Source organism: Nuphar pumila, chromosome 14 (assembly GCF_984573655.1).
Source record: "Nuphar pumila chromosome 14, dmNupPumi1.hap1.1, whole genome shotgun sequence".
Classification (NCBI taxonomy): domain Eukaryota; kingdom Viridiplantae; phylum Streptophyta; class Magnoliopsida; order Nymphaeales; family Nymphaeaceae; genus Nuphar; species Nuphar pumila.
Window position 1 is genome coordinate 18,143,932 of NC_143262.1, and position 24,811 is coordinate 18,168,742.

At 39.9% G+C, this 24,811-nt stretch overlaps 2 protein-coding genes across 3 annotated transcripts; one reads left to right on the plus strand and one right to left on the minus strand.

Annotated features, from left to right (window-relative positions):
- Window positions 1-4,575: 4,575 nt before the first annotated feature.
- LOC149816539 (uncharacterized) lies at window positions 4,576-6,661 on the plus strand. Its single transcript, XM_089987115.1, has 2 exons — window positions 4,576-4,863; window positions 4,978-6,661. The coding sequence occupies exon 2, from the start codon at window positions 5,501-5,503 to the stop codon at window positions 6,506-6,508; it is 1,008 nt and encodes a 335-aa protein (XP_089843241.1). The 5' UTR covers window positions 4,576-4,863; window positions 4,978-5,500; the 3' UTR covers window positions 6,509-6,661.
- Window positions 6,662-9,624: 2,963 nt separating this feature from the next.
- Window positions 9,625-19,979, minus strand: LOC149816540 (PHD finger protein ALFIN-LIKE 3-like). Of its 2 annotated transcripts, none has more exons than XM_089987979.1 (5): window positions 19,734-19,979; window positions 19,553-19,585; window positions 18,756-18,984; window positions 10,190-10,322; window positions 9,625-10,099 (listed from the first exon to the last, which is right to left on the minus strand). In XM_089987979.1, exons 1-5 carry the CDS (start codon window positions 19,825-19,827, stop codon window positions 9,830-9,832), a joined length of 759 nt encoding a protein of 252 aa, XP_089844105.1. In that variant the 5' UTR covers window positions 19,828-19,979; the 3' UTR covers window positions 9,625-9,829. The 2 variants fall into 2 exon arrangements, with proteins under 2 accessions (XP_089844105.1, XP_089844106.1); XM_089987980.1 differs by having other exon boundaries at window positions 9,625-10,096; window positions 19,734-19,977.
- Between the last annotated feature and the right edge of the window lie 4,832 nt (window positions 19,980-24,811).

Consider the following 24,811-nt stretch of genomic DNA (forward strand, 5'->3'; position numbering starts at 1 on the left):
TAATAATGTCTTGTCTTGAAAAAAGGTCTTTCAATGAAGGCAAAATAGTCATTTTCTAAGCATCTAACGGCTGTCGTAAGAGGGGTGGCTCTTAACTCTAAGAACTACTTTGCAAAGGTTAAACGAAAGAAAGGGTGAATTTGTAAAAATCATATAAGTCAAGGACTATTTTGTAAATTCAGAATAAAGCAAAGACTAATTAGTAAAAAAAACCTAATTTTTTAAATTCAAGCACATCAACAGTTTTATTAACAACTTTCTAGCAAAGATCAGGTGATCACACAAAACAAATTGTTGCTTCCCTGAGCTACTCAACACTTATTTGATTCGGCATATGGGCCCTGCAAAAGTTAACCATGTGTTTCATGAGGCCCACACAAAGAGATAAGGTAGTCACCTTAATTTTTTTTTTAGTTACATTGCACCTAATCTTTGCTTTGTTTTTTTATTTAGACAGAGAAACCGCCCACAAGATCAAAGACCTAGTCGCACTGGCTATGCTTACTGTACTTACGGTCGCTGTCCCGGCAGCTGAAAACGCCAAGGACTTACTCCTTGCCCTTAGAAAGTCGTCAGGCTTTGGCTTTCGCAAGAAGTGATGCCCATAAGATTTGAACTTAGACCGCCTACCTAGTAGCTTAGGCCCCAATCCCACTAAGCCAAACACCTTTGGGACCCCAATCTCTGTTCAACAACAGTGTTCGATGCTACAATAACGTGTTTGAGAAGGTCATGTAGAATGTGACCACGATCATGAATTTGCTAGTTGTTGCTTCTCAAGAACTTCATGTCAAAGGTAGATTATGCATATGTTACCCACGAAGTAAATGTGTTTTTGAATCAAATTGTTTTTAGAAAAATCTGCCTGAGATCAAACTATTTTGAATCACTTTGTTTAGAAAACATCCATTTTTTTTAAAGAACAGGAAATCATAAAAAACCAAAAAAAAATATCTATATCTATATCTATCTATATATATAAAGTATCCAACGAGTTAGAAGTTCCATCAAATTTAAAAAAATCATCTAATTAGCAAACAAATATCATAATTATCAAAAATATTTAAAAAACAAACAAATAGACAATTCAGAGTGATTTTCAATAAATCAGTATCAATGGTGACCCGATTTGATTCCATTTAGTGGAGGCTTCAATAATATCCATAACGACGTCAACACGTACCCGTCCGTACATCCAACCTTTTCAAAAATCACAAGGAACTCTCACCCGAAAGAGCAAAACCATGGGTGTGGGGTCCGTACATTCAGGCTTCTGCATGTCCACATTCAATGGCTCCCAAGCCCCCCTCCCCCACAAGAGGATCAGGTGCAATGTCATTGCAGGCTTTAAGTGTGCTGCCGCAGCTGATGACCCACCATCTTTGAGATACAGCCTGTCAAGCTGTGAGGCTCTGACATCAGATGGGTGATCAGGTGCAGCAGCACACTTGAAGTGTGCAATCACATTGCACATGACGTCAACTCATATAAGACGGGCAAAAATTCACAGTGGTGGAGGTGGGGTCCGCCTTAGTTCCATGTTGCCTCTAGAATGTAGCGGACACTGCCAAACTCATTTATGTCTTGGGCGTTCCGGTGGGCAAACTTGATACAGTGTTTTCTGTACTCAAACCCTTACAGACATACCAGTCCTGACATCTAAGTGTTTCTTTTGATCGTATCTGACCCCATGAATGCATTGGGATTAGTGATGTGATAGGAATTTGATCTTTGAACTGTGTTCTGCATAACAAATTTATGTTTTTTTTTATTATAAAATATTAGTATTTTTACAGAAAATATCGCGAGATTTTTATAAAAATCTAGCCCAAATACCGTGAGAATTGCCTAAAAGTTTAAAACTATAATTTCTCGTGAGATTTTCAAACCGTGACAAAATATCATGATATTTATATTTTTAAAAGATATTTATCGTGAAAACCCCTAGGATTTTTATTTTTTAATATGATTTATTTATATTTTCTTATAAAATTTATTTTTTTATATTTTTTAATTTATTATTTATTTCCAAGATTTTTGTTAGAAAAAAACAAGAGATTTATGAAAATTTTTAAAATCTCTTGCCTGTCGATATTTTCCGGTTTTTAACTTTTGTCACTGTGATTGGACGAGGCACTGGCTTGCCTTATGACACCACATGCTAGGGCGTAGTGATGTAGACAGGTCGAACTGGGGTTGGATCCTGTTGGATATAAGATAATCGGGTTCAGAGTCAAATTCATGGAGCTTATATGGAATTCGAATCCGATTCTGAGATGTGTCCCTAATAGATCCGACTTGTAGAGATAATTATCTAAATGGGTCGGGTTGCTTTTATTATCTAAATGGGGTTGGATCCAACCATGCTTTCCCGGGACCGTTGCTTTTATTAGGGATACAAATGGGTCGGGTTCAGAAAGAGAGTTTTGCAAATTTTAGCTGTTTCTAACTTGAACCGATCCAACTCCCCCAATATATTTTGGGATCTGAAACCCAACCCGTTTGCATCACTAACAAAACACTATTTACGTAAAAACTCTAATTTGTTGAAGGTTGAAAATTTGGGGAATGGTAAGCATGTGGAATTTTCAACCCTAGAGAATCTCACACGCACGTGAGGACAACATGGCCTAAATTTTTGTTTTATGACAGGCAGTGATGTGAAAAAGATTATGCTGACACCTGTAGGTTTATCTGTCCTTTGACGACTCTTTCTAAAAGTAGGTTGCTTAGGAGGACCACTGACACTACTCTAGATGCTGAGGGAGATTACAATATCCCAGTTTATATATCTCCCCTTGAAAATATCCCACTTTATCCCGTTATCGGAACCTAACGAAAACCACCCCTGCTCCGTCTCAAAATTCATGTTCTCTATCCCCAATCCAAACGGGACTAAGCGGACCCGTTTTTTCAAGTTCACTGCCATCTAATAGGGGATGTTAATTTTTTTTGCCTAGTCATTATTTATTTTTATTTTTTTTTGCTTTAAAACAAAAAAAATGCCAAAGCATGTGACTCATTGATACCATAACCAGTGATCCAACAGATCGCATTATAACGAGTCTCGAACTTCTTACCAAACTTTCCACGTACGTAGCAACTCATTATGCCAAACCTAGAAGTGGATTCCGTACCTTATCTCGATGATGACTCTTTATTGTGTGCGCGGGCGCGCGCGTGTGGGTCGTACGCCAGTATGGATCGGATGCCATCTCTTATGGATCCAAATCCAGCTTAATGGGAGAGCCAGCCCCGGGAATGTTGTCAGTATCGGTATCGGCCATGAATGGTTGGGCCACCGATTCAGCTATGTCGGAATGATACCGATACTCAAGTTAATATTCTGTATCGGCTAGAAAATAATAAAAATATTATGTCAATCGTGACCTCTGTAACAAATATCTTGAGATTTATAAAAAAAAAAAACTTACGATAATATCGTGAGAAATTGTCTGAAAGTTTAAAACAGCATTTTCTCACGAGATTTTCAAACCGTGACAAATATCATGATATATACCGTTTTAGCATATATTTATCGCAAAATTTTTATTTTTAAATGTATTTTATTTATATTTTCTTATGAAATTTATTTTTTAATTTATTTTTTATTGCCAAGATTTTGGCCAAAAAAATTTGTAAGATTTATGAAAATTTTCAAAATCTCCCAAGATTTTGCCGTTTTTAACTTTTGTCACTATGATCGTGACACGTGTTAAACCATTAAAATAACAAAAAATTTAGTTTTTTCATTTATTTAAAAAAAAAATAGCTGATTCAGGGTGAATCGTATCGAATCTCTACCCATACGATTCGCATCGGACGATACACATTCTCTGGGAAAGAAGGAAGAAAACGAATCGGTAACGTAGGGACCGCTTTAAATATCCCAAATGGACGCTGCGAATGTTGGCCACGTGTAAAGGCGAGGCTCACGGCCGTCCGATTTTATCCATTCCCCCCGCAAATATCTCCAGAGAGCGACCGACGCGTGTTGCTCGACCTGTCTAAAAACGCCCACTGTTCGTTCGAAAATTACGATAATGGCACCCTTCTCTCGTTTTCCCTTTTTTGGCGGCACCCAACGCACACGACAGAGGAGTGGCTGGGGCGCCATAGTAATCTCTCCCCTTTTGCTTCCTGTGGATCCAACGCCCTCGGTTTTCACTCAGTGTGACTGATGGGAATGAGGTACTACTCTCCACATTCTCCATGTTTTTCCCTAAACTGCCCTTTCATGTCAATGTCAGACACCAACAAATCATGTCAAAATACTAAGGGCCTCTTGTAAGGCTCCAATTCCCAAACCCAACCAGCATAATTCAGTCAAAAAAGCAAGCAATGCAATGGGTTTTGCAAATTATTGGAATGGTTTGTTATGGTTCCAAACTACAGGACCAATTCAGAGTCAGTTCAGTCATTCCTCAAAAAAAAAAAACAGGGGTTGAGGAAGGGAGGGTCACTCGCGTTATATTTGAATTCATCAGAGGGTATATTTGTCAATGGGTAAAAAACAGATTGCTAATTGGGTATTTACCTGAAAAGAAAATTAAAACAAGAGGGTGGTCTGCAAATAGAAGGGTGTTTGTTAAGGGATGGTGCTTTATTATAGGGGAGGTCATCATCTTCAACCCCGCCCTCTGTTTGGGCCCGTCCACAGAGTGGAGAGAAAAGAGAGAGAGAGAGAGAGAGAGAGAGAGAGTAGCGGCTCCCTCTTCTTCAATTTTGTCTCCATCCTCCCCACTACCGCTGTAAATAGGCGAGTGCCGCAGAGCCACCTTCCCTTAGATCCGCATTTTCTTGGCGGAGTTTTCCAGCACCGTTGACGGTTTCTCCCATCACCCGACGCAACCAAAGCATTAGGTACTCTCCATACATCGTCGGAACGATCTGTCTTCTGCGTAACCCGTCTCTCTCTGTTTCGCTCAATTCTTCTTTGGATCCCTTGTATGATTCTGTCGCTCGGTTGATCTGTAGCTCGCTCTCCTTTTTCACGCCTCTTGATTCGGTTGGCATCAGGGGGTTTCTGATGCGGATTTTGGGGCAAGTTTCTTCGGTATAGGTTTTTTTCTTCATTCTAGGGCTTTTCTGCATCTGTTAGGGTTTCCGGCTCCATCTAATTGGAAGTAAAAAGAAGAAGAAAAAGGTTTGAAAGACTTCAGTACCTTGTTATTACGATTATTTGGGGTTTCGGAATCGGATTTGGCGGATTATTTCCTGTAATTTTCGCCGGAATTAGGGTTTCGCACGGGATATCAGCTTCTAGGCTTCTTTTTTTTTCTCTCTCTCTTTTTCTTTTCTTTCGTTTGTGTAAATTCTGTACAGTAAAAGGTTAGGGTTTTGGAAAAAGGGGGTGGGGGAAAGCGGAGAGATCCGTTTGTAAATACTCAGGTCTTTGGTTTAGTGAAGGAGGAAGAAGAGAGGGAGGAAATTGGGAGGTGGAAAAGAGGAGGGTCAGCTACACAACAGAGAGAGATTCGTCTTGTTCAAAGTGGCGAAGATGAGCCTGACTGCGGCCGAGGAGGATTCGAGCGCGGAGATACATCTACCGGCGGACATCGACTGGGAGATGCTCGACAAATCCAAGTTCTTCCTCCTCGGGGCGGCGCTCTTCTCCGGCGTGTCGGCGACGCTCTACCCGACGGTCGTCCTCAAGACGCGGCAGCAGGTCTCCTCCTCCTCTCACGTCTCCTGCGTCAGGCTCGGCCTCAGGATCCTGGGCCACGAGGGCCTCGCCGGCCTCTACAGGGGCTTCGGTACCTCCCTCATGGGGACCATCCCAGCCCGGGCGCTCTACATGACCGCCCTGGAGATCACCAAGAGCAACGTCGGCACCGCCACCGTGCGGCTGGGGTTCCCGGAGCCAGCCGCTGCAGCCATCGCCAACGCCGCGGCTGGGGTGAGCGCCGGCGTGGCGGCGCAGCTTGTGTGGACGCCGGTGGACGTGGTGAGCCAGCGGCTGATGGTCCAGGGCGGGGAAGGGTTGAAGACCAAGTACAGGGGAGGGATCGACGTCTTCCGGACGATCATGTGTACGAGCGGATTGAGGGGTCTTTACAGAGGTTTCGGGATGTCGATCCTCACCTACGCCCCTTCCAACGCTGTGTGGTGGGCATCCTACTCGATGACGCAGAGAGGGATCTGGGGAGGGGTTAATTTCTTGTACAGTAAGGAGGAGAAGGGAGGAGGGGGAGGGGGAGGGTGGAAGCCTGGTTCGAAGGCGGTGGTGGTGGTGCAGGGGATGAGCGCGGCGGTGGCGGGAGGGGTGGCCGCTCTCATAACCACGCCGCTGGACACCATAAAGACGAGGCTGCAGGTGTTGGATGGGGAAGAGAATAGGAGGTTGACGGTGGGGCAGACGCTCAGGAACCTGGTGAAGGAAGGTGGATGGACCGCCTGTTACAGAGGGTTAGGGCCGAGGTGGGCTTCAATGTCCTTGTCTGCCACCACCATGATCACTACCTACGAATTCCTCAAGCGTCTATCGGCTAAGAATCTGGAGAGATAGACTTGATGAGAGGATTAGGAGGAAGAGAAAAGAAGTGAAAGAAAAGTTGTATGTAAGTTCTTGCCTTTTTTTCTGTTTGCGTCGCCTGCTTCATTTGGGCTTCTCCCCATCTGTTAGTGTAAACACCAAAGCATTTTGTTCTTTCTCTTAGTATGTGGTTTGATCTAAATTTCATGGTTTGCCTGCACTATATACACTCGTTAGGAGTGCCAGCATTATTTAAGTTTGGTGTACATGGACACTCCTTTCAGTCAATTGTGGTAGTGGTGATCTTGGCAATTTATACGGCCACAATCAATCTTCTGATTGGGGATGGCAGTGGGGCGAGGCGGGGGACAAGGTCTCCACCCCCGCCCCACCTCAAGATTAGAACCTCCATCCCCGCACGGGGATGAATTTTAACCTCCACCCCCGCCTTCATCCCCGTTTCATGTCGGGGATGAGGCGGGGCGGGGCTATTGCGGGGAAAAGTGGTGGGGATGGGGATCGTGGCGGGGCGGGGAAAAGTGTACGTCCATCCCCGAATGGGGATGGATTTTAACCTTCGTCCCCACCTCCATCCCCGTTTCATACCCTTCATCCTGGTCCAAACGGGGCGACGGGGGGCAGGGACCTGCTTTCTCCCGGTCCACTGCCTTCCCTACTTCTGATGCTTGTGTTGGTATGACTTTATGGGGGTACCAATAACCATTCATGGTTTTTTACTCGGAACTTTTTCCTATATTTGGGAATCTGCAATGGGCATATCTTTTGTGAATTTCATGGAAGGGTCTCTCTCTCTCTCTCTCTGCAGGTTGGCTGGATGGGGGAACCAGGGTGAAGCCATGTTGATAAATGGCATTCCCATTTCACCATTGTTCTCTGGCTCTGCAGCCTTCCAAGTGGTCCAAAAGAAAATTGACGTTGGTATTTTAGCCTGTATGACATGGCGATTGGTGTGCCTTGAAGTCCTTTTAAGACTTTAAAAACTATATAACGTAACAGACTGAAGATTGACCCTAGGTCCAACATCTGCTTCAATGGTTGATTCATCAGGGACATGTGGGGACATCCTCGTCATTTTGGTTTGGTTAGGAGAGAGTCAATTCAAGGTGTTCCCGGAGTTTAGGTGGTCTATTGCAGTTGGGATGTGGGCGTTTAGTCTTCCTACCCTCCAGCTTTTTTTTAACGAGACAATAAAGATGTGGAGATGATTAGGTAAGGGAGACTTAATCTTCTGGGAGTGGAACGTGTCCTTTAAGAAAACAGTCAGCCAACTTCTGAGCATTATTTAATGAGTTTGGGCCCTTTGATCGCTTTTTTCTTTTGCTTTTTCTCCAAGTAGGTTACAATAACTAGTTTGTGCACGTTCTGTTTCACGTGTATACTACTGGTGGATAAGGGAGGGAGAAGGGGCGGGGGCTGCCATTGCTCATCATGTGTTGTGAGATGATTTCATGCATCATTCTGTGGGATGGTGCTGTATATTTTGATACCATTTGTCTATTTAATGTTGTCATCTTGCTGGAGTAGATAAAGGTCTCTCTCCAGTCTCGATCTTCAACGATTTTCCGAAAGATATGCCTCGTACTAACGACATGGGGAGGGGTGTTTTAGTCATTTTACATCTAGCCAAGGCTACCCTGTGTGTGTTGACAGCACCGATGACTCATGAAGGTGGGGGCGACCCCATTCCTCATCCAATGGATAAGATACATTTCGTATTTATAAAATAAAATAAAAAGATGTAAGGTCAAATGGAACGGACGATTCCCTTGTTTGGCAACGGGTTTTTCGGTGGTCCTATATCCTCTTTATTTCTTATGTTCTACTCTTCCTCCCTCGTCATTGTGATGTGTATGATGACTGTGCAGGTTAAGGCCAATGAACTTTTGGGTGGGAAAGCTTGGGGGCGTTGAACGTGTATATCATCCCACTTCCCTCTTTCTCTATTCTCTTGTTTGGGAGTTTGATAGTTGAGGCAAGAATTTGTGTTTATTGTTGAATAAAGATTTTGAGAAAGAATTGATAGTACAAATTTATACAATTAGAATTTATCCCTTATTCAAATTACACTTAAATCAGATCAACTCAAACCTTTTCAACTTTTTTTTCCCGTTCAGATATGAGATGGTTCTGGTGTGCATCATTTTCATTTATTACAGATGCTTATATAAATCAGCTCAGATCCATGTGGTTAGTATATAAACTGGATTCCGTTTCAGGTCAGTTCAGACGGGTATTGTAAAGAATCGACCGAGTCGGGAAGTGAAGCAGATAGGTACAAACTGGTTTTGTTAAGAATTGCATGACCAAGAGGAGACCAGGTTTTGTAAAGTATCAGTTCAGATCACGTCTAGCCCATTTAGTTCTTCTCTCAACGGAATTTAGCAGTGAATAAAAAATAGTTGCTTTACTTCAAAGTTGTCAGCAACGGGAATTAAATTCAAAGCTTATTGGTTGCAAGATGAACATTTCAATGATCTGCACCTTTATGGCTGTCACGTGGACACCAACACTTATAGATAATATTTTAATTATTTTAATGTTTTAAAATATTATTTTAATTAAAAATGTATTTTTAACATTAAAACATCAAACAATTAGTTTTGTATGGATCAAAAAATAAAAAATAAAAACTGTGCCCACGTTTCCAAAAAAAAAAAAAACCCAACTTGTGAGTCGGATCCGCATAGTAACATAGATTAATGGTATAAATTACATATGAAATATATTTATTACTAGTCAACAAGCTATACGAGCTGAAACGAACTGAATGCCTGTTTGGCTTTGCCGGGCCAATTTCACAAGTTTGAACAAGCTCTTTAAGAGCCAAACACAAGTCAAGCCCACAAACGGCTTATCTATGAACATATTATTGCGAGTGTGCATCGTGAGGGGGTTTTTCTGAAGGGAGTTTAACTTGGATCAAAATTAAACGCGAATTTAAGGTTGCTAAGGGCTTGAAATGTTCAAGTTCGTGAAGTCCCACATTTCTGCAAGCAGTACATAACTTTGGTGCGGTGAATATGGCTACGTTGACAAGATGGGAAGACAAAACCTTTTAATACCAGAATGAAGTAGAGACCTCTTATCCCCACTGGGTCGTCGAATTGCCTCAAGTACTCGAAACCATGTAATGCTAAAAGAGAAGATTTATAACAAGCTCAGGGGATTAATGTTTTCCTAACAAAGAAACAAGATTGCACATGAAGTCACAAAGCATCCTTACACATTGCTCTTTCCCTAAGGGAAAAAGCACAAGATCCTATCTTAGCCAAAGAAAAGGTACAAAAACTACATACTGTTAGAGTTTGATTAATATAGTAACCGTTGGGTTTTTCATTGGCGCACCCTTTTGTTGGCACAAGAGGGGCACTTGTACTGCTTAATGTGCTCAGCCCTCGCAGGCGTTATCTTCACACACTTTCCATGGAACCACTTCTCACAAATGTCGCAGCAGATCCAGAATTCATCCGCGGTGTAATTCTCACCACACGCACCACAAAGTGTTTCCCCGTGCTCCTCTTCATACTCTTCCTCCAGCCCTACATCCTCTTCCTTGTGCGGTACCCCTTTTGGATATTTGGCCTGAGACTCGGATGAATGCTGCTGTACAAGAGAAAAACAGAGAAGAGAGTAAATTGATGGACCACACAAAAGGAACTAATCTCAGGTAATCACCAAGTCAAATTTTACAACTTTATTATTTGGTTTGGATTTGTTACAGCCATGGTTTGTGGCAGATGATTTATCCTTCACGGGCTTTTTTGCAGTCCCAGTGACAACCTCAAATATGGTAGGGAGGTCATTTATCATATTGAAGAGCCTTTTCCTGCATCACGAGAGGACAACTTTAGCCAACCTCAAATCAAACAAGAGAGTGAATGAAAAGTTCTAACAAAGTCATGAATAAGAAGCATTTGTCATTATCCAGGAAAAACCCATGATACACAATAAATCAGTGAATAAACGAAGAACACTCGTGCAAAGCATGCTGTAATTCAGACCAAAAGACAGTTTTTTCGATCACCTAAGAATAAGAAATGCATTCTTGTGACTTGAGGAAAAATACATATGCTTTTCTAACCGAAAAGAATTCAATTCAAACCAATATAGCTATCCAGATGCTAAGATATAGCAGAAGCCAGCACCCTTGGTGTCAGTACTCCAAGAATCGAATGATGTTTTAAAAATGAGATTCCCTTCTGTTTCACTTTTCTCACCAAAATTTAGATTTGCACATGACACATGCCCCCAAAACAGTCTCTAGAATCACTTTAAAAATAATTCAGGAGCTTCTTTGCAAAACTCGCGTTGTAACTCCATTTTCACAACAAAACTCAATGTGTTTTCCGTTTCTGGTTTATGTATGGTAACGGTTTCCCTGCAAACTTTCTGACTCTTAAAGTTTAACACCATCCGGAGAGCTTGTGAGTTGTGAATAATGAGGTTATTAGCTTATAGACTGTAATGCAGAGTGCAGACAAGTTGTTGCAGAGTTAAGGAAATAAACACATAACTCCTAGCCAATGTAACACGGACTGTTTTAAAACGCCCACACCCATGTCGCACCCTTGACCGTGCAGGTTCAACACCTCGGCTTCCATAGTGTCAGGTGCAGTCAACCGCACTGGGGTCCATTTCTGGCCTAAACTGGACTCAGTTAACCTAACCAAGTCCAGTTGTATCCATAGTACATACTTAAACACGTAATCTCACAAACACATTATATATATATATATATATACCCCTGCACCCAATTTTTTTGAGACTGACGTGATGCAACCTATGCACCCGCATCCATACCTGCACTTATGTGACATAGCTTATAGCACAACCAAATGGCAAGCAGAAACAGTTAATAGTTAAGTGCTTTCTATCCAACCACCAAATCCAGTAGTAGCAAAAACAGTTCTTATAACCTAGGCTTCTCTGAAACTCTCTATAAACAAAGTATACACACACGCACACACACGAAAGGGTGTAAGGTCGAACAAGGGTCAGGCGTGTGGATACGTGTGATTTTGCAAAAATCAGCCTTCAGCAGTGGTCGCTGACCGCCACTAATCAACCTTGCACAATTTTTTTGCACCACTGATCATGCGAGCTATCAGCAGCGCAAAACAGTTCAACTTCCACAAACTTTTTGGGTGTTCAACAGTACATCCTACTATATATATATATATATATATATATATATATATATATATATATATATATATATATATATATATATATATATATATATATATATACTATTAACTTCACAAGGGAAAAACTAAGCACAGAAATTTGAAGAATCGGAGGAACTTATTCTTAATGCTTGCCGGGAACTGGTACAGTCAAGATAAAAGCTTGCCATGGCTTCCAAGCAAGCTGTGTCAGGGGACAGAACTTGACGACCCAGTAATGACTTTTTTGGGGTATCCAAGCATGGTTTATGCCATGATCAGTACAGGTGTCCTTGCCAGAAAACAGCATCATGTGATGACGTGGCTTCTGCATGTGTTTCAGGGTCCTTTACTACGAGACCATAAAAAAGAGTCAACTCTTTAGAGTCTCCACTCTCAAGCTCTTTCTCAGTTCTTGTAGCCTCCATCGAGAGCTGAGAAGAGATAAGGCCAGCAACTCCTACTGAAATCGAAAGAAACTGGCTTGTTCACACTCACAAAACAAAGAGACTTTCTTTTCGACTGGCTTTGATTTGCTGGATATTCTTAGCTATCTATTTCATCCCGCTTTTCTTTTCTCACTGCCAGCTGGATTGCTTGCCTTAAGTCACATATGTCCCCTACAACAGCACCAAGAATGGGTCTCCAGCATTCTCTGAGGGTGTTGGCTTCCATCTTAGCAGGATCAATCTCAATGCCACCCATTTTAAAACCTCCATACCAAAGCCGCCACAAAAAATACACCAATGGAGGGGTTCATCTTGTGATTTGAAGAGAGCTTTCTCTTGTTAGGAATAGAAAATGACATAAAGTGTAACTATCACTGCTGCTGGTACTCGCAGCTGGCTACTAAGCAACTACTCCTCTAGAGAGTAAAGCCATATGGTCACTTGTCACTACTCCCGCAGCCTCGCACTACTATTTTCAGCATTATATACAAAGCACATTTGGCATAGTTAGCAGCTCCTTATCAAGGTCATCATTGATATTGTCACTATCATCAATATCAAACTCGTCAAAAAAAGGTCTTTTCTTCTGCTTATAGTGACCTATTTTTCCTATCATAAATTACCCTCGTGGGAAATTCCAACAGATGTTGGTTTTCAAAAAGGTAACAACTAATGGTTGTTCCGGTATATGGAACAATGTGAATCATGTGTCGCGCTCTCGCTCCTCCACTTGTCATGCCTATAGGGGTGTGGTGCGATCAAATTTGGGTTCCTTTCTCCATCACAATAACGCCTTAACACTTTGCTTTGTGAGTGCTTTTTGGGTACAAATGAAAGAAAGGATTTGCCCGAACCTCCACCACGATCTCTCCCGCAGCCACGACCCCCCCTCCTCCAGGACTCCGAGCTTCAGAAACCAGTGATTATTTCTCTGTAGTCACCATCAAAGGTTGGATTGCAGCTCTTCTCGCTGTAAAAGAGCATAGGTGGAATTCTATAATGGTATATATATATAGAGAGAGAGAGAGAGAACTGAACATATTAGGCCCTATTTCTCATTCTGCTCCATTCTGCCCTATAGGTTTTAAGCATTTTATGATAGATCTGAACCGTTAGAAGTGTTTAGCATGATCGATTTAGTGGGGATCGACTCTTGGATCGTGTTTTTTTATGAAAAAACATGTTTTTATGAGCCAGAAAAAACTGGTACCTTCATAGCCATTGATTTTGGATCACCGCAAAAAACTGTATACAGGTCAGATTCACGCGATCCAAAAGTTGGCTCCCACTAAACAAAACCTATAGATCACATCTACAGTGTTAGACGTGAGAAAAAATACTTAAAACTACAATTTTTGAAGGGGCCTAATGGGACCTAACGAACACGTTACTCTCTCTCTCTCTCTCTCTCTCTCTCTCTCTCTCTCTCTCTCTCTCTCTCTCTCTCTCTCTCTCTATATATATATATATATATATATATATATATATAAAGTGGTAGCTACACAACCCTTAGGTGCGCAGCTACCAGCGCAAACAGATGGGCCGACCATCGCGGCCTTGATGGACGGCCCATGCAAAAATGCGCAAAAACATGAGTTTTTGCCCATTTTTTGCCTTTTAGCGGCACTTTTTGACAGCCAGAAACTGGGACCTTTAGCGACGGTCAAAACACCATGACTAAAGGCCCCAGTTTCCGCTGGAGACTTTAGTGACTGACTTCTTACCGCCGCTAAAAATAAAAAAATCAGAAAAATGGGCATTTTTCTGATTTTTTGTGGCTGTCCATCACGCCTGCAGAGTTGTGCAGCTACCACGCACTATATATATATATATATATATATATATATATATATATATATAAAGAGAGAGAGAGAGAGAGGTAGGTATGCACGACCTGTTATATTATTATTATTATTATTTAATTCTGGCCGCATAGATGTGTTCTACACGATCAAATTAGTAGGGATCAGCATTTGAATTATCTGATTCCAACACATAAGTAGGGTCTTTTTAAGGGTTGAAAATCATCGACCGACAATCTTCTAAATTTAAAATGTTTATCATGTTTTTTTGTCAAAAAAACATAAACCAAGGGCTGGTTCCTAGCAAATGGAACATGCTCACCACAACCATACAGTCAAATCACCAAAAAATGTTGTCGAACACCAGTGCACTCGAGGTGTGCACATCCACCTCTCTCTCTCTCTCTCTCTCTCTCTCTCTCTCTCTCTCTCTGTATATATATACAGGGTTGATGTTTGCTACAATCAATTGTACTTTGAATTGACTTAGCAAACACCATTTTTTTATTTTTTATTTTGTTTTCTTGTTAAATCAAACCTTATAGATGTGATCTACATATTCTTTTTAGTAGGGAACCAGCTTTTGGATTGCTGGAATCCATCTTGTGTACAGGGTTTATTCCGACAATGCAAAAACCAACAGTTGTAAATGCACCAATTTTTCTCACCTCACAAAAGCATGTTTTTTGATCAAAAAAACATGATCCAGGGGTCAATTTCCATAGAACAACCATGTTGAACACATCTACAAGATTAGATTGGGTCAAAACAACTTGCATCATGAGATGCCAACTAGATTGTATATATATATATATATATATATATATATATATATATATATATATATATATATATATATATGTGTGTGTGTGTGTGTGTGTGTGTGTGTTTATTAATTATTATTATTATTATTATTATCATTACTATTATTATTATCACGGAGGCATGAGACTATGAGAGTGTGTTTGCTCTTGCAAAAAATGGCACTTGAACAAAATAAGCTGCAACAAATTCAACAAGTAAACTGCCCACTTTATGCTAGAATAATGTCAGACATGAAGATGAAGAATAGCGGAATCTATGGGTACTTTAGTTTCCTATACATCATCGGTAGGCATGATGACACTTACTCCAGTAAACTTATCAAACATTGAAACGAACATTCTGATCACAGTGTATTAGAAAATTGCATGACTATCATATGCAGCATCACATTTGTTATGTAATAAGCAAAATAGATTTCTAAATATTATGCATAAATTAGAAACAGGAGTCATCTCTAGAAAAAAAATTGTGAAAAGCATGTAGGATGCTATGTTTCTGTGAAATGAAAACACATTCCATAACTTGACAAAGCCAACTACAGTTTTCCAAATTGGTTTTTGTGATTTAATTTGGGAGAACCTTTAAACTCAATGTTCTTGGTCCATGTTCTATCTATATATCCAGTGTTTCAATGACAAAAACAAATAGACAGTACTAAATGAAGAAGCAGATCTAGAAAAAAGTCCTTTCAAAAGCTACAAATATTAGATATCCAAAGTTGAAGTTTAAACAGATTCAATATCTATTAAGCTTGCACAAAAACTATCACCAAAATAGTGCAATGCTCACCAATATCCTTCAGTACAACCTAGAACTATATAACTAAACTGATCCATATTGACTTTTGCACCCAACAATGATAACAACCTCCTCGAACACTCCTGCATTACAGTTACGAATACCACTTCACTATGCACATATTAATAAATACCATACCAGTAAATACTAGCATCAATCTCTATATGGCCCATTCTCTGGCAGATATACAGTCCAATCAGTTAAACCCAATGAAGAATTTCCTCACCAAGCAACTCAAACAGAAAGCTGATTAAATATTTTGACACTATCCATTTTAAGACTCCAGCATTCAATTCTTCAAACAACCTAAACATTGTGACTTGTTCAAAACTCAAGTCAAAAAAATATTGAACATGACAAGCGACTTTAAATCATAACATGGGATGGAAATTACATTGTGATTGTCTGACAATAAAGTTGCTTTATCGTTAGATGAGATATCCAAGATTTGAATCCTGCAGGGGGCATCCCTCCTTTTAACTATTCAAAAAGAAAAGAAGATGAAAGAAAAAACAACACCACAAGATACACTATTCTCAACCCCACACTTATAGCTAGGACAAGTTCAAGGCAAGAAATGTGCATAGAAATAAGCCTTGTAACTAGGAGCAGATTAGGATTTAGGGTGAATCTATTCAAAACATGTCATAAACATATACCAAACTTAGATAATCATGCATCATGACAAACAAGTGCTAGTTCTCATAGCTTGCCTAGGCTCTAGTTTTTCTCCTTTAGTAACATGGCATATCAAAATCTAGTGTCTACAAAACATAAAACAGATAAAAGCTCCTGCATATAACAAAGGTGATTGTACATATAATATTCTAGTGTCTACAAAACATAAAACAGATAAAAGCTCCTGCATGTAACAAAGGTGATTGTACATATAATATTATATCATAATTACAGAGTCACGTCTCTGTGCTTGGGTCAATGACAACCAAATACCATTTAGTTCATTTCTCTGCTGAACAGGGACTGCCAAAATATAATCAAGACAGGGGGGGAATATCTGCAAGATAGGTCTTCACAACTTTAAACTTGCATGCAATGTACAAGCACAATTGTCACAAACAAATCAACAAGGGGAGAAGTGTGCATGCAACATACACAAGCATTGGATACTTGCTACAGTTATTAGTGATAACATATACATACATATGCATCTGTCTATAAGTTATACAACATTGGTTTATGGCCTTTGAAAATAAAAAAACCAGTACATTTGTGTTTGTATTGTGCATATCACACAGTGCACCAAATACAAGATTTGCTGTATGATGCACCGCATGCCAGAATCATCACTATCCAGTACCTTCATCATTTTGATATTCTAGCTACTTTTGTACTGATGTTTTGGCAGATTGGGGATAGTTAAAACCCTTTTACTATAGAATCCTCAATCATTATCCTTTGGGAATGTCTCCAGAATTTTCAAAACTGGAGGATTTGGAGAATGTTTTGCTCATATCTTTGGTATTCTCCAACTCCTCTAAGAACAAGTTTGTCTTTGAAAAAGGTTATTAACTGGAGGATTTGGACAAGCACATTATATGGTTGAATATAGTTATGATTTTATTGCAAAAAGAAAAGTATCAAATCATATGGTATCATAAAAATTTATAAACTGTAAGGTGAGAATCAAAAAATGAGATTAGTTATAGAGAGACAAAAGGAATATTTCAATCAAGAAAAGAACAATAATTTTTTTGAAAGAGCAATACTTGATGCCTAGAAATTAACTATGAGTTAAGAAGCATTCAATTTTAATATTCTATATTAAGAAGACAATACATTTCAACAGAAAGATAGAAATAAATGGAGATAAAATCACTAATCAGAACAGACTGTAAAGTGTAAACTACATTAGGGGATACACTAACAAATCATAGTTCCACAACAGTCACCCAGCCAACAGCCTGTAGCAAATTTCACTAATACAGTCTGAAGATTGAAGAGGATAACAGTACAATTATCATCTGGAAAATGCAATTTCTCCTTGAAGAGAGACAGTTCAAATCATCAAAAAAGTAAAGAATTATAAGAATGTTATTATAAATTATAGGACGGTTAGAATCACTGTATCATGGGACTGTAAGAGGCTATATTGCAAAACTCCTGTTATAAATAGAAAATGAGACAATACCATTTGGCAACCATCTAAATACAAAACCATACAAAAGAACTACAACTTATTAGTATAACCTACATATAAACTATGAACCATGCAGGCTCTCTAATATGTCACCATATCAAGATCTCTTTTCAAAAGCATATTCATAATTTTTCACTGATGTTTAAGATCTTCCCTTCCACTTCCACCTCTAGTGGCAAAAAGAGAAAAAACAAAAGGTTGAAATGATAAGGATAATAAGAAGACTTCGACAATAAAAGTCGTAGGCTCATTCATCAACTTTCCACTTCTACAATTATATCAATGTAATACATTTTCATGGACATATCGAACAAGTCAAATACACAAAATCTCAATTATTTTCATCAAACACATATCAATCCACCCATTTTATTGATACTGCAACTTAGCACATTGTAATAAGCACTAAATAGAGCAACTCAACCAAGGCACGCAAGTACAGTGGAACCTTGGAGCCACTGACTACAGTTACTCAGTTTGTGCAATCCTGCATATGGATGCACAACATTATGCTGAACTGTATGAAGACGTGCATCTTAACTGAAAATAATGGTCTTTTCAAATTGTCACTGAAAATGCCATCTTGCAAACAACTGCACCAGAAAGACACACATCAAATGCCAATTGCCAAAGCATGTCCCATGCACAACCAGGAAGTGGAAACATTAATCTTACATCAAGATATCTCCAAATTATCTTGGGATGGACTAGTTTACAGTTACAGTTTAAAGAACTAAATAATCAGCAGCACAATAACATCATAAAGATGGAAATTCAAACAGCTTGGTTGTCTGGTACTGAAGGACTATGACAAGACATTTATAATCGCATTAACATGTGAATCTTGCAAACATTGATAATCAGGACAGTTACGCAAACCACATCACCAGAATGATCCCAATAAGAGACTTGAAGATTACCATTTTCTAATACATGAACAGATAAAAGAAGTAATGATAAAGTGTGATTTGAAATATTCCACATTAATAATCAAAACAAACAAGAAAAGCACTGGCCATAAATATGCACTCTTGTGCAAGAGGGCTAACAGGCTAAAATTACCTGTCGTTCTTGTCGAATCCGAACCTAGCACCAAAGTAAAATGCCACAGCAAGCAACCAGGCATCACTGTGCACAGCAACCAGAGACAACCAGTCCTTCTCTTGCATCCCATCCCTCGCGAAATTGATGCCAAGTGCAGGTTCCGGAAGCTCGGGTGGCACCTCCTCTGCAGGTAGGGCAACTTCCCATGTCTCCGTGGGGAATCCATACAAACACAGGTTTTCCTTCTCTGCAGAATTCCCACGTTCAACCAGACTCAAAACAATAAAAATATAAATCCTCACCCCAAAAACAGAGACAAAAAAGAGTACTAGTACTACCAAGGCTATGATAATAATAATAATAATAATAATTATTATTATTATTATTATTATTATTATTATTATTATTATTATTATTAAAATCCTAATTCATTTCCAAAAAAACCCGAAAACAAAAATTGCACAAAAAGAAAAGGGCGGAAAAACTCAAGTGAGCAGCAAACAACCAGTCCATTTTTTTTTCAATACAAACTGCCAGCATCAGAAAACAGAAAAAAAAAAAGAACGCTCCAAATTAACGGAAGACCAGCACAGAAAAAACCACAAATCTTTAACAATAAACCCTCGACCGCAAAATTATCCAAAGAAAAAGCGAAACATACAGCAAATTTCAAAATAAAAAAGCGTCAAAACCACGAAAATTGCAAAAAAAGAAGGAAACCAAGCAAGACACCGAAGCATGCATGAAGCCATCCATCACCGCGAGCTCCCGCAAACTAAAGAGAGTACAGGAAAAAAAAAAGTAGAAATCCTAACCTGGATCACACTGCTGGTAGAAGTCCTCCACCTCTGAATAAAGCACCAAAAACAACAACAGAATAATCAACAAATAAACAAACAAACCAAAACAACAAAAGAAGGCGTGACCGCACAATATCTTTCTCCCGAGAAAACCCGAAGAAAGATTAGTTGAACAAAAAAGGAAAGGGGACGAGACCGGTGGTGAGAGCCTTGATCATGGCGGCCCTCCGCCCTTTGAAATCCCTGAACACTTCCTCCACCGTTCGTGGCGTGTACAGCGCCGCCTCCATCCCCTCCACTTCCTTTCTCAAGGCACCGTGAAGCTCCAAAATGCAGGGGGAAATAAAAATAAAATAAAGAAAGAAGAGGAAAACACAGAAATTTCAGAGGAAGGGAGGGAGGGATTTGGAAAAGGAGGGAAAGCAAGAGCAGTGCTCCCTGCGGGAATTTTGAGTGAGAGGGCGAGAGTTGGGTTTTTCCTTCTTCCCCTTTTTCCTTTTATGCATTTATTTTATTAATGGATAATTTACAAAAGCCCCCTAACTTATCAGATATTTACGCAAAAACTGCAACGTTTCTCTCTTATCAGAATTAGGTGCTTTGTTTAAAAAAAAAAAATCAATTGTTTTGTGTTAGGAGTGCAAAGCGAGCTTGAACAAAGAGCCTTAGCCTTGTTTGCGCAAACAAGCTGAGTTTGATCAATACCTATTGAGCTCGATCAAGCTCGAGCAAACTCGTCTAGGTTTGTGGAATGTTATGTACAACTCATGCTACATCGAATTTAAACTTACTCGAGCTGGGTAGAGCACATAGTCATTCAAGTTTGACTCGAGCCCAAGCCGAGATGGCTCAAGCTCAGCTCATGTGCAGCCCTACCTTACCTTTGTTTAGTTAAACAGGACAACTAAAACGCTTTTGTTATTGATTTGTTATAAAAAAAAGCATACCATGAGTTGTTTCATGAGAGAATAGCAAAAAATGTTATTTTATTTTTTAAGCAGGTAGTCGAAATGGTGTCAAATAAAGTAGACGGTTGAATGTAATCATCCAAATATTGGACGGCCTTTTGTAAATAGTTAATAAATTAGCGGCTTTTGCAAATTGTTTTTATTATATGGAGACTAAATTTGAGATGGAATAAAAAAATAAAATCAAAATATTAAGTGACGGATTTAGTACTCTCGACATCGGCACCAATTAATTATATTTCATAAATCGTTAGGAGTCCGCGTTCCTTGGACAGGTCGCTCCGTCTTTTTCAATTTGACCGATCTCATTTTAATGACAATATATAGGTAGGGGTGTCAACGGGTCGGGTTTACCCGGACCCGGTCCGTATCAAAACCTTATAGGGTCCGGGTATAGTGACAAATAATAAAAACCGGGTTGGATCCGAAGGTCTGATTAATACATGGATCCGGGTATAGTTTGTGAAATTTTATAACAGACACAGGCCCAACCCGAGTTTCGATTAAGACCTGCAATTTTTCAATATAAAAATAATAAAAAATAATATTTCATCAGGTATGGCCCGTGTATGGTTTATGTAGTTCTTATATTTTTTCTCTTATGATGGGCCCGATTAGACCCGTGTATGGACCTGATATCATACCCAAAAATCGGAGCCAGGTCTGGTTCCACCTAATTAAGTCCGAACCTAACTATAGGATATAGGTCGGTTAGAATTCCCAACTGGATCCGACACAAGTCTCGGTGTATCGGTAGTAGACATACAAATTATCGGATAAAGGCAGAGTCAATGTTGTCAGCATCAAATCAAATCGGTAGGTCCAAATTGGCTGATTCAAATCGTATCGGACCTAAATCGATCCAATACATCCCTTCAAGAAATCGGGCAAAATTCAAGCCCAATTCAGCCGATTTCGGCCTTTTTTTGTTTGTTTTTTACAATTTTTTGATTTTTAATTGAAAATAAAATGGCTGATTCAGTTCTAGACTAAATCAGCCGACTCTCGGAATCGAACTTCAAATCGATTCACCTCCAAATCTGACAACATCGGTCGGAATATTCGTGTTTGGTTCTGATACGGTTGGATCTGGTTCAGAATCAGGTCTGATCTGATCCGTTTAAATATTCCAGATTAAAACAGATGGTATTTATCCATTTTGACTGTATGCAATTTCAATATTTTTATTTGAAAGAACGTAAATTTATTTTAAAAAAAAATAGAGTGAGGGCGGTCACCCAAGCAAGCAGGCAGTACAATATAACGATTGTAGAGAAGGAAAATAAGAGGACATGGATAGGTACCAGCCTTCATTTGACCCGTTTCAAGGCAATACAGAGGTGTGCAAATGGCATTCATTCTCTTATTTGCATGAGATTCCAAATCACATTTGAAGGCAACCAAACGTAAAGAGACCAGCAAGGAAAGTTTTTTGCCCCCCATGATGAGCTCAATATCCAAATCGCGCCCTTGAGTAGTTAGGGATGCACGTTGAATCGAGCCCACCAGGGCTAAGCTTGAGCTCGGCTCGTGCCATAAATGAGCCGAGCTTATACTAGCTCTAAGGCTCGGACTGAGCAAACAAACCGAGTTTGATTGGCCTACCAAGCTCGGTAAGGATTGGTAGGCCCGATAAGGCTCGGCTCATTTTATAGGTATTTTGAATATGCTTCGCTCTGACCCTTTACCCCTTCTGAAAAAGTGAGCTAGGGTTTTTCAAACCAATCGCTCGCTCAATCTCCCCTCCCCCTCGCCTCGCTCCGATGGTCGTCGTTGTGGCTCGCTGGCTGTCACTGCTCCCTGCTGCCTCCAGCCTCCATGTTGTAAGCCTATAGGTCTCTCTTTCATTACTCTCTTCTCCTTTCTCTCTCTTTCCTTTTCTCGCTTTCTTCCCCTTTCTAGTTCTCGGGGTTTACTTCTAAACAAGCGGTGAAGTAGAAGAAAAAAATGGGAGAAGCTGTTTGTCAACTTACTTGGGCTTGGCTCTCGGTTTAGGCTTGGGACGAGCTCGAGCAGAGCCTCTACATCTGTTTTTTTGGGTGAGTCGTGCTTGTATATGCAAAACCCAACTCGAACCCGGCCCGTGTGCATCATTAGCTGCCAATGGCATGAACAAATGATGCAACCACATGATTTTTTTTTTTACTAATGAGGAATTCTCGCTAAGAACCGGGTCACTTAATGGGATCACTTCCCTAAGAGGTAAACCTCAGATTGGGTCACTGGACATGAGCTTGTTCGAACTCTTAAAGCGGGCTTAAAAAAGCCAACCACGAACTGCTCTCTCCTCATATCAGCTCTCATACATGCTAGTTAAGCAATAATGAATACATTTTAGGTATATTTTATATTGCATATATAATGCAGTGCATAGTGACAAGTATGGCAAGATTTATGAAAATCTCGCTATAATATCGTGAGAAATTGCCTAAAGATTAAAGCCGCAATTTCTCTCAAGATTTTCAAAATATCATGAGATTTATGAAAAAACATAAATACCATATATTTACATTTTAAACAGCTATTTATTGTGAAAAAAAAAACTGTGTATTTTTATTTTAAAATAAAATTTATTATTATTATTTTTCTTATAAAAAATATTTTTTATATTTTTTTATTTATTTTTATTGCCAAGATTTTGCTGGAAAAAATGTAAAATTTATGAAAAAATTTCAAATTCTCTTGAGTTTTTGAAAAACAAGATTTTGTCGTTTTTAACGTTTTGTCACTATGATGCAGTGTGAAGTAAATACTTAAGCATTTGGTCTGACATGTCTTTTAGAGTTCAAATTCTATAGCTTCTAGCTTTGAAATAATGTGTTTTGATTTGTAAACAAGAACCGAGCTCGACCCATTTAACTTGAGTTTGTCATGAGCTCATCGGTTAGACGTCATAAGAGTGGGCTGAGCTTGAGCACCTCAAGTCAGTCTACTCGATCGGCTTGTATACCAGCTCTATTTAATGCAAACCGTACCTAGATCCATGACTGATCTATTATGCCACCTTATGATCATTTAAACTTTTATATATGCTTTGTGGATGTTTTTTTTTTAAAGGCAAGCAGGAGTAGGCAGACCCTTACCATTTATACAATGATACCATCGGGATTCGAACTTGCAACGTCCTATCACCAGGTGACGTGCACTAGCTGGTCCTACCAGAGGAGCGGAGCCCCCGCTGGTGTGCTTTGTGGATTTAGTTAAAAAACAATTTATGTTGTTGCGACTTTGGTTGAGAAAAACACACTTTATTAGTTACCATAGCTTTACATCACGCTGGTCGGGACAATTAAGGACGCCTTGTGCTTAGGGATGGCAGTGGGGCGGGGGACAAGGTCTCCATCCCTGCCCCGCCTCAAGATTTTATCCTCCACCCCCGCCTCCATCCCCGGCGGGGATGGATTTTATCCTCCACCCCCGCCTTCATCCCCGTTTCATGTCCTCCCTCCCTGGTTCAAACGGGGATGAGGCGGGGATATTGCGGGGAAAAGTGATCGGGTGGGGATGAGGCGAGGATCGTGGCGGGGAAGGGGCAGGGTGGGGAAAAGTGCACGTCCATCCCCATCTCCACCCCCGGACGGGGATGGATTTTAACCTTCATCCCCGTTTCATACCCTTCATCCCCGGTCCAAACGGGGCGAGGCGGTGCGGGGCCCTGCTTTTCCCCGGTCCACTGCCATCCCTACTTGTGCTCTGGTTGCTCTACATTACGTGATTGTGATGGGTATTACTAGCTAGGGATGCGCAACGAGATGAGCTAGCTCAGGCTTGACCCGTTTAGGCTGGGCCCCAACTCGGAAAATTAAACGAGCCTAGCCTGAACACAAGTCCAGGCTCGATGTAGATAGATGAGCCGAGTCACTGAGATCGATTAAGCTTGAAAAGCTAGAATAAGGTATATATAAAATATGTTTGCAATATTAATCTCAAAGAGTCGTTGTTTCATTAATGGGTAGGGGGCATCAGTCAGTCAGTTTCTTAAAAGGTGTTCAGTTAGAATCTTATACTAACTTTTTTCTGTATTTTTTTTTTTTTTTAGAATCAAGCTAGGGTTAGGCAAGACCCCGACCAGTACATCAATTAAAATAATATATATATCACAAAACTTTCAAAGACATAAACCATTCTGGTTGTTTATCTTTCCAAATTCTATCAGGTTGAATGCTCCCCATATATCTTCGCCAGATTTTCTGCAAGATAGTTTTGAGATCTCAGACACCACTTGCTGTGGACTATATTGAATGATAACAGTTTATTATACAGAAAATTTGATCCTATCTCTAACATGGCTCTTACTTCCTCAATT

Bases quoted from the DNA above. Each gene is read 5' to 3' on its own strand.
- LOC149816539 (XM_089987115.1), top strand. From the start codon at position 5,501: ATGAGCCTGACTGCGGCCGAGGAGGATTCGAGCGCGGAGATACATCTA.
- LOC149816540 (XM_089987979.1), bottom strand. From the start codon at position 19,827: ATGGAGGCGGCGCTGTACACGCCACGAACGGTGGAGGAAGTGTTCAGG. The intron at 19,586-19,733 runs GTCTCGTCCCCT...TGCTTTATTCAG, and splicing joins GATCAAGGCTCTCACCACCG to AGGTGGAGGACTTCTACCAG. The intron at 10,100-10,189 runs GTTGTAAAATTT...TCTCTTGTACAG, and splicing joins AATCCAAACCAAATAATAAA to CAGCATTCATCCGAGTCTCA.